The sequence below is a fragment of the Sesamum indicum genome, linkage group LG12, assembly GCF_026168435.1.
Source record: "Sesamum indicum cultivar Baizhima isolate 11 linkage group LG12, ASM2616843v1, whole genome shotgun sequence".
Taxonomy (NCBI): Eukaryota; Viridiplantae; Streptophyta; class Magnoliopsida; order Lamiales; family Pedaliaceae; genus Sesamum; species Sesamum indicum.
The window spans coordinates 9,559,020-9,569,181 of NC_142668.1; the positions used below are offsets into that span (position 1 = coordinate 9,559,020).

Sequence of the window (10,162 nt, forward strand, 5' to 3'; positions counted from 1 at the left end):
CAGCTTAAGTTAATATCAACAAATTCAATGAAGAGATTTATTTGTTAGATGAAAGTAAACTTCATGAATGCTAAATGTAATTCCCAAACTACAGAAAATTTATGTATAATTACATTAAATTTTAAAGAAGATGCGCGTAATTATCCCAATAAAAGAAAGACTCAAGTCTATGAATTTTCAAATGACTTGTTTGTTACATACTGCATAATTATCATTAGAATTAATAATCACTATTACAAAGGTTATGTTGTTCCATCACAAAGGTTGCAAGAAAGGGCCCCTCCTTCCACTAATTAAAATTGCCACTAAATTGGTCAAAAAATTGAACAAGAAGAAGAAACCTAGTGCTAATTTTGATGGTGGGCTACTTGTTAAAGAACAGATAAAAGTAAAGACTGATTAAGACAGCATATGATATACTATAATACTATGATTGTTAGGAAACATTTTTTATTTTAATTTCTTTTAACGTGATGGCAGCACAATAAATAAAGAGCCAAAGTGCGTTTTGGTCCCACCCAATTACGCTATTTATTAATTAGGACCAAAAATCAAATGAAAATTTTACTGCAGATATTAAATTATCAATTAGGATAAATTACAACTTTTTTTTTTTAGATTTGATATAATTATAAATATCCCCTTATTATTTGAAAAATTACAAATATTCTCCTCAAATGGAAAGTAATTATATAGCCTCTAAACGATGAATTGGACATTATTATTTTAACTTGCTGATTTTTTAAAAAAATAAAAAAAAATATTTGAAAAAAAGTAAAAGAGTTTGAGGGTGGGTAAAATATATAATCTAGAATATTAGGTCATAAAATTATTTTAAAGAATTATAAAATATGTGTAAATAAAAAGACATTTTGATCAATTCACCACAAAAATTGAATGAAAACCTGACGGAATGGGCTCATTGTTAGACGGACATTAAAATTAGGGGAATATTTATAACTTTTTAAATAATGAAGAAGTATTTATAATTATGTCAAATTTCAGGAGAGATGATTGTAATTTACCCTATCAGTTATTAATACTTAATTTATGGAGCTTAGGATAAAAAAAACAGTGGTGGTTTAATTTCGGACTTTAGCCCCATGAGAAGAGGATTAAGCAAAAGTGATTAGGGTTCGCGTCCAAAAATAATATTAGTCTCTAAATTCTTGCAATTGTCTTAAATCGTGTTTGGATCCTAAACTAGCCTGCACTCATTATACTTGGTGACAACAATAACGTTGATATCAAAATATTTTGAAATAAATTATCAATTAAAATTCAAAAAATTGATTTAATAATTGAGTTTTAAATTAAAAGTTCATAATATATTTTAACTTTTCGTATTCTTGCGAAAATAAATTCATAAGCCCGTATCAAATTTGGGTCTTATATATTTAATGAGTTGATTGGAAATAAATAGAAGTTTATTTTTTTAGGATAAATACTATATTCTGTCCCTTAAATTTTCTTTTAGAATCCCTTAAATTCATTTCTTGACTTTAACATTCTTAAACTTTAGTTTTTGTCTCAATTTAATACATGTTACTATTTTTCGGTGAAGATGTGGATTTTAACTTTTTGAGAGGTAAAATGGTTAATAAATTTAATTTAATCACTTTAGTCCCTTAAGTTTGTAAAATTATCAAATTAATTATTTTTTTAACAGAAAAAAGTGACTATTTTATTTTATATCACGACTTAGATTTTTTTATTATATTTTTAGATTAAATAAGTTTAAAATTTTAAGTTAAAGACTATGTTAATATTATGTTCACAAGAGTTCAAAGTTTTTATTTTTTCATATAAGATAATTACATCATATTCACCATAAAAATATAAAAAATGCCTATCCTTTCTAAAAAAAGAACTTTGATAATTTTACAAATTGAAGTGACTAAAAGCGATAAAATCAAACTTAATCGACCATTTTACACTTCAAAAGGTCAAACTCCGACCAAATTTTCACTGAAAAATGGTCAAAGAAATCCAACTGAGACAAAAATGAAAGTTTAGAGATGTTAAAGTAAAAAATGAACTTGAGGAACTAATTTATTGGACCAAATATAGCATTTATCCATTTTTTTTTACTTTAGATTGACTGAATTGGGCCAAGATTATGTTTAAATGCGGACCATCCGAAGACTAATCCATGTCAAATCCATTGCTGTCACCATCGTCGATCAATCCTCCACCCGGGCCAAGATCATTGACACATTTTCCTCTAACAGTTCGAACTCAATAAGCCCTACCGAGATGAATTCGAAGTAAACTCCTTTTGCCACCCTCCCAGCCATAATGACCAATGCGATTACAATGGCAGAACAACTTCCACAAATAGACCCAAGCCATCGTCAATCTTCAAAAGATCATCAAGAACAAAGACCCCTAAATCGCCCATATATATATATAGATATAGATATTTGCTTGCAATGTAATCTCAAAAACTACAAAATTTGTAATGTGAACCGAATAATCTCATTTTAAATTTTTTCAGGGTCTCATACATTTAAGTGGAAATAAAAGAATAAATAATATTATGTAACACCAATAATCCAGAAGAGTTGGTATAATTTTAGATTTTAACTTTGTTCCCAAATTTTTATAGTACAAAAAAGCACCCGATCATAGTCAAATACATATAGCATACTCATATTCTCATACATGCATCACCCTTTTTTTTTTTCATTATCATTTTCTGATACTTCAGAAATTAATCAAACATGCATTCCCAAATTTGTTTCTCAACGTTGACATGAAAGGGCTGATTGTTTTGGGCTAACTTTTAAGGCCCATAAGTGTTGTGGCCCGTCCAGTATCGATCGAAATCGGAATTATAAACAAAAAAAAGTAGCCCTTTAAGCTGATCATAGCTCGTGATTTTCTGTGCGTCAAATTTGAACCAGGTATTAATTATTGACTCAATTTTACTCAGTTTTGGTTAGAATTTTACTCAATTTTCTGATATTTTATGTATTAATTAGAGAAATTGATTAATTAGAGCGTTGAAATGGTAGAATTTGGTAAGAATATTAAGTTCAAGCATTTTAGGTTTCGGGTGTGTGATGAACGTTTAAATATTTGCTGCAGAGATTGAATTTTGAGAACGGCGAGAAATCGTACTCTTGCTCATTTGGAATTCTGTTCTTAGTTTGTGATTCTTTAGTATTCGTTAATTCTTATGCACCTTTAGTCAGTGGTGAATGATTCTTTAGTAATTGTTGTTCTTCGAAGCATTCCGTTAATAAAATGTTCGATTTTTCATTTTTTAATGTAAACTGCAATTTAAATGTTTTGGGAATTTCATTTTGTTTGGAGAATTTACCAAACTACCAACTTTTTTATCTTGTCGTTAAGCCCTCCTTTCAAGCCATTGATTTTGGCAGACTCATTTTGTGTGTAAATGTTAAAATTAAACAGAGTTTAAAGTTTCCATAGTTTGAATTTTGCACCTGGAAACCTGCAGGAATTGATTGTTTTAAGTTGAATAAAATGGATATGAAAGCATTGGCAAAATCAAAGAGAGCTCATTCATTGCATCATAGCAAGAAGCATCACCCGAACCCAGCATCGAAAGCGGCTTCCAGTAGTTCAGGTGATAAGAAGCCAGTTGGAAAGCAAGCCAAAGAGAAACCGGCCCAGTCTCATGGCGCTAGACCCCTCCCGTCGAATTGGGATCGCTATAATGAAGATTCTGATGTGGGCTCTGAAGACACTGCCGGGACGAGCTCAAGTCAGCCAACTGAGTTTGTTATGCCAAAGAGTAAAGGTGCAGATTATGGTCACTTGATATCGGAGGCCACAGCTCAGTCTGAAGCAAATTATTCTTCAGATGTTTTATCTTTGTTCGATGATGTTATTCACGGTATGTTCTTTGCAGTTGGTGTAATTTCGCATGTAGATTCATTAACTCAATCTTTTTTTTGGTGAAAGTCAGATGGTTATATATGAGTACCACCTTGATAGTGGTTCTTTAGCCTAATCGTCACTTTTGACTATTGTTCTTCTATAATGTAGAAAGCCATGGAATGTAGTCTTATCATCACCATCAGGAAAATTTTTGAACACCGCCATTTGGGTGAACTTTAGCATTGCTGACTCCTTCAAGAATTTGTTGGTTTTTCATTCTTTTTTCCTTTGAAATAGAAGTATTTGGTAGTTTTGTTGCTGATGTTTTCTATCATGTCATTCATGTCATTCTAGGCCAATAATTGTGCGTTAATTAGACTAGGCTAATCAATTGTATTAGAAAATCTCCCATAGGTGGAGTTTGAGTTCTCTCCTACCATGTAACCGCCCTTTCTCTATCCCAGCTATGTATCTCATAGTCAGAGTTCAGACTTGTGTTGGCTTTCCTCCTGTCAGTGTAGTAAATGAGATCTGAATCATGCGGTAATCTTTTGCCTGTATTTCTATTATTGCTCAAACATTTCTGGAGTTACTCTGTGTTCTCTTTTATTTGTTGTTTGGGTGGTCATGGTGTGGATATTAGCAACTGCCATTTATAGGACCTTACCCATTATTTTTGGACCAATCGAGGGGAGAACATGGAAAAAAGATGAATAATTGGAGAGCAGGAGTAGGGCTATGCATTTAGGAGAGGTTACAGTGGACAGTGACTGGTTAAGGACACTGGTAATATTTCACAATGTTCAAACTGTAACTTCTTGTCCTTGTTATAATTATTGTCAACAAGACTGACCTATATCTAACAAACATAGATGATGAGGATCAGTGGGGGGTACCTTCATCCAGGCTGCTTTAAGAAGCTCTTAGTTTTTCTCTTTAGTTTGAGCTATTTGCTCTGTGTGATCTGAAACCACAAATCTAAAACTTAATGAATGGAATGATGCAAGCTTAGAGATACTTCATTGTTTTTACTTTATACTTCACATGTAATATCTGAACATTTTCAACACACACACACACACACACACACACATATATCTGGGTATATATAACAAATTCATCTGCATTGCCTTTAGAGAATGTAGTGCCATGGTCTGTTGATGGTTGGAGAGCACGGTGTCTTCTTGGTGCTTGGATGTGATGGATAGAATTGTAGGGAATCAATGAAATAATGGTGTTAATGTTTTTTCTCAATTGTCATGACATGAATCAAGGTTTTTCCCATGAGGAAGCTTGTTAGCATCAAAAGCGCAACGGACAGTGGACTTTGGTTTTTCAGGGGAAACTTGAATATGTCATGGAATACCATGTTGATTTTAGTTAAACAAAAGGAAGGATAGTTTTGGTAAAAATAGGAATGCGCTGACTGACAGCAGCTACGTGGTAGACGAACTTCTAATGCCCACCTATGGCTTCTCATATACATGTGCAATGATTGTAAAGATCAATAAACCGCTTCAGAGAGTTACATAGATGATAACATTGTCCCAAGTGACTAATACCTACATTATTAGACTTTACTCAGGATTTTGGTCCAATGCTGGCTGCCAAGGGGCAAAGCATACTTTCATGGATTGCAGATGACAGTTTCGAGTTTGAAAGCAAAACAAGCTCCAATTTTGAGGTAATTGTCTTTAGCTTTAGAATTTGAATCGATAATCCATGAGGTTTTATCTTTCTTTATCTCTCTATTTCTTTGCCTTTTAGTTTGTTTTCCATGTATTATGGATGTGCCAATGGTTCTTAAAAAAATGACTGCATCTGAATATCTGATATATCTACAAAAGTTGTAATTCTTGTGTTATATGTAATTGTTTAGCAAGTTTTCCTGATGCAATAGTGTGCTGTTGTGCTACTCTGTCCAATGGGTCGATGACTTATTTTCAGTATTATGATAGAAATTCTACTAAACAGACACTACTGGTTAATAGTGCATCTAGAAAAACTGTTACGTTGGAGCACAGTGGTAACTATTGCCTTAATCAAATGACGTCCAGATTCCAGAAAAAAGATATTTACCAATTATTACGCAGATCTGGTCTCATTTATCATTCCATGTAACTTGACATTGATCAGTGAGATATTTTCCCCCTATATTTCATACAGAATTATTTTATCACTTTCGGTTAGGTTTCTGAAAATATTACTGGTCGGTTTTCTTTCATTTTTTCTGTGGAAGAACTACAGAACCTAGAAGTTTATTGCAAAAGGAAAATATGATATTGTGGTTAATCATACTTGTTTACGTTACAATATAATGGTTGATATTCTGTTAACCAAAGGTTACAAGTGTATGTATATCCATCTCTTTGGTCTTTGGTACTTATGAATTTTTATCTTTCTTTCCTATTATATTCTTGATTACATAGGCACCTTTTCTTTCCCTTAATTTGAATGCTCTTGCTGAACAACTTGGAAAAGCAAAGCTCTCAGAGAGGTTGTTCCTAGAGCCAGATCTATTACCTCCAGAGCTGGTATGGTTGCTTCTTACGTTCACTTTCTACTGTTTATTGAATTGATTTTGGAGCACTGATGAGATGCATATAATCGGTTCATGTTTATTTGGACATCAATTCTGAAAAATGATACAGAGACTGGAATATTCATGAAAGAGACAGGACCTGAATGCACAAACCATTCCGTGTTAATGATTGTAAAATGTGAACTCGTTTCTTGTGGGCTTATGACGTGTGAGCAAGTATTAGCATGCATATAGGTTTGGACTTCATGGTGTAACAAAGTCTTGTTTCTATAAATAAGGATAATTTTGTGATGCAAAATAATCAAGTGCATAGTTTGCCTTTCAGTTCCCAGTAGGTGAACAAAGAATGCATCTCATCAATGTTGAGCTCTTCACTTTCTTCAGACCTTTAAATTCTTAGTTGCATGCATGCTTTATCAACTCAGTTTACAAAATCTATGACAACTGAATAAGCTGCATCCACCTACCACCTTATGCAACTGGTAGTTGATAACCAGTTCATGTAGCATTTGTTCAGTTGTTGACAGGCATGTGATCAATTGGGTGCATTATGTTTCAGTTTTACCTATAATTTCATAATTAATTTTTGTTTGTCATGCTTCTTTTTTATCATATAAGTTGTAAGCAATAAAGTTATGAGATTATCAAAATCTCATCTGAAGGAATGAACTGTCGCAAAAAAAGAATGAAATTGGTTGAGCTATCTGCTTTCAAACTACAAACTTCATGTGCATCAGTCATTTTAGATTCTATCTAAGTTGTATCTATTCTGAAGTTTATGACAACAATTTTGTAATGTGGCAGCTGGGTGATGAGTCACAGGCTTGTGGTGAAGACAATGATTCTCAAACTGCAGTTGCAATAGATACTGGAACATCGACTCTCGGTTATAAACAGGAAGGTAGTAAGAATTTTGAACAATTCCGTGAACCTTCGTCATTCACTACGACGTCTGGAAATCTTTCTGTTCAAACCTCTGAAGGACTGAAGGCTATAAAGCAAATTAAGGAAGATACCTTCCAGTCACAAGGAAACTACAGAAGCATTTCATCAAATCCCATTTCAGAACGCATTGTGGATTCGACTTCTGGGAACCCACCTATATTTGAGGCAGCAAGTGCAGAAGCAGAACTTGACATGCTTCTGAGCTCATTTAATGAAGCTAAGCTTCTTGGGTCATCCAGCGCAGCATCCACAGGAATTCTGTCTACTGCTGCTGCCTCAGCTGAAACTCTGAAGAAAGGAACAGATATAATGAAACCTGCAACGACGCCGGTCGATGTATATGATGGTATTGATGACCTACTTGAGGAAACTTCCCATCTAATCAAGACAGAGGGAAAACGGCCATCGCAAATGGTAACGCCGTCCCCTGATGATATATCTTCTGCCATGAATCCGACTTCCAAGTCTAAACTTCTTGATGATTTTGATTCATGGTTGGATACAATTTAATTTTCATCGACTGCAAAAAGAATGTTTGTCTTTGTTACAAGGTAGTTGATTGGTGGATTCATTTATGTCAACCTTTTAGGTGTTGTTCTTCTTCCAATCAAATCTCAGAACCATTATAGTTAAAAACTGTGTGGCTGCAGAATCTTTCTCCATCCTCTACTGTGAATCCGAGTTTTCATTATTTATTTACATCAGAAGATTTATTGACGCCTTCTTTTGTCTTCTCCCTAACTAGTTTTCCACGGGGGAAGGCTAGATGATTTGGGTTGATCTGCTGACACGTGAGATGAGACGACACTGCTGATGCTACCTGTTGGAATGTTATTACCTTTTCTTTCCCCCTTTGTGACAAATAGATTTAGGCATTATAAAGTTAATGTTGTAAATCCATGGTTACAAGGTTTAGTGTTATCTGGAACATGTACCAATTCTTCCTGGCTACCAACTGCATTCTTAGTAACAAAGCGAGCAGTCCTTTTGCTTGTTCTTTCTTCCGAGATGTGGACATAACTGGTTTCTCGGTAAGCTTTGGATGTCCTCCAGCAGAGTTCAAAACATGAGTAAATTTGCTCAGTCACCTTCAATTTGTACATTCTTCCAGTCAAAGTCTTTGATGAGGCCACCCGGGCAGCAGCAGCTACACGCCCACCAGATCAAATAACTCGTTCAGATGACATGATTTTCAGTAGAGTCCATTGCAGTGACACTCTAGACAACTATTCACTTTCATGCCCTGCTTCTCAGGAGGTTTTTGATGTGTTGGGAGGATTTCTTTGGTGTTGTCTTGCTCACTGCCACTCAAACAAGTGATCCATCTTCTCTAACACGAGAAAGGGCATAGGACTGCCACTCCAACGGTGATTCATCCTCTTCAACCCGAGAAAGGACGCAGGTCAGCTACAACTGCAATAAACTCAGAACCGAACCAAGGAAGTATTTTATGTAGCCGAAATAAGATAGGCATTATCCAGTATAAGATCGAAATCATCTAGTTAAACAACCATCAAGTTTCACTGTCCTTGCCGTAGTCCAATCCTCATTTCTGTGTTGGTGACCGCTTTCACTGGTACAGCTGCCGTGTTCACAGTTTTTACCCAACTCTAATGATCTTAAAGTTCCGTCCAAGCTTTTGGACCACTTGATTAGCAATGAAGTCATGTGTGGAACTTAACACTTCTGCACAAAAGAAAGAAATATATGCAGCCAAATGGTTCTGGTTTGGCAATAGAGAATAGGTGGTCATAGTAATACGAGTATAATAAGCTCAATAAGAGTCCTATATGGTTCCTAATTTAATCATAACACTCTTAAGGAGGATTTCTTTCAATTAGGAATGTGAATGGGTAGGGCCAAAGCCCATGGAGAAAAGAGAAGATTCAGGCTCAGGCCAATGGATATTATTGGCCTAGATCCACTAAAAAAAAATATATTGGGTTTGGATTAAGTTTTCACCTAATAATATATTCCGTCTTTATACTTAATTTGGACAAAAATAGTTCCTTTTTCTTTCTTAGAGAGTGTTTGGAAAGCTTATAAGCTTCTTAAAAAGTATTTTAAAAAATGTTTAAGAGCTTATAAGCTCAAAAAAAAATGTTTGACAATTTCTTTTTTAAAATAGTTTATAAAATCTCAAAATAAAATAGCTTATAAAATCTCAAAATAAGATGTTTAAATCTTATAAGCTTTCAAAAAATACTTCTCTAACATTTTTCAAAATATCTTATAAGCTCTATAAAATTAAATATGTTATTAGATAAAATTATCCTTATTTCCACACATGAACTCTCTCTCTCTCTCACACACACAAATGAAATTCAAATTTTACAAGAATAATGGATTATTAAAAAAAAATTAAGATTACAAACCAATATACAGTAAAAATATAAACAAATCTTAAACAATATGTATATTTACAGATCTATAAATAATATGAGAGAAATTAAAAAAAGTCCATGGCCACAAAGACCGACAACCTCTCACGATTGCTCAAAACCCAAACAACAATAACAACCAGATACCCAAGCCACATAAACCCACTTGAAACTACAAAGATTTTCTTCAAAAGATGATTCACAAAGAACTTTTTAATCAAAGCAGAAGAAGGAGAGGGAGAAGAGGATTTCTTAATTTGTTACTTGAAAAACCAAAAGTCATGGGAGGGTTTCATAGAGGTACAACATTGAAGACCGAAGGAGAAAGAGGTGGCGGAGAAGGATTTCCAAGGCCATGAGAGACGGTGGAAGAAGAAGTCAGAGAGAGAGAGAAGAGACTCCAAAGAGATGCTGTGGAAGAAAACGAGGAGGCAGAATGAATTAG

General features: G+C 34.1%; 1 protein-coding gene across 5 annotated transcripts; it reads left to right on the top strand.

The window, feature by feature from the left end:
• Positions 1 to 2,776: 2,776 nt before the first annotated feature.
• On the top strand, positions 2,777 to 8,328 carry LOC105178465 (phosphorelay protein). Of its 5 annotated transcripts, XM_011101936.3 has the most exons (6): positions 2,904 to 3,023; positions 3,467 to 3,865; positions 5,424 to 5,533; positions 6,279 to 6,383; positions 7,196 to 7,750; positions 8,082 to 8,328. In XM_011101936.3, the coding sequence occupies exons 1-6, from the start codon at positions 3,011 to 3,013 to the stop codon at positions 8,100 to 8,102; spliced, it is 1,203 nt and encodes a 400-aa protein (XP_011100238.1). In that variant the 5' UTR covers positions 2,904 to 3,010; the 3' UTR covers positions 8,103 to 8,328. The 5 variants fall into 5 exon arrangements, with proteins under 5 accessions (XP_011100237.1, XP_011100238.1, XP_011100235.1 ...); XM_011101935.3 differs by lacking the exon at positions 8,082 to 8,328 and having other exon boundaries at positions 2,777 to 2,906; positions 7,196 to 8,053; XM_011101933.3 differs by lacking the exon at positions 8,082 to 8,328 and having other exon boundaries at positions 7,196 to 8,053.
• Positions 8,329 to 10,162: the final 1,834 nt, after the last annotated feature.

What these genes read in the sequence shown, in the direction of transcription:
- LOC105178465 (XM_011101933.3), top strand. An exon ending in AAACAAGCTCCAATTTTGAG is followed by an intron (nt 5,534 to 6,278) that starts GTAATTGTCTTT and finishes TTGATTACATAG; the next exon opens with GCACCTTTTCTTTCCCTTAA. An exon ending in ATCTATTACCTCCAGAGCTG is followed by an intron (nt 6,384 to 7,195) that starts GTATGGTTGCTT and finishes GTAATGTGGCAG; the next exon opens with CTGGGTGATGAGTCACAGGC.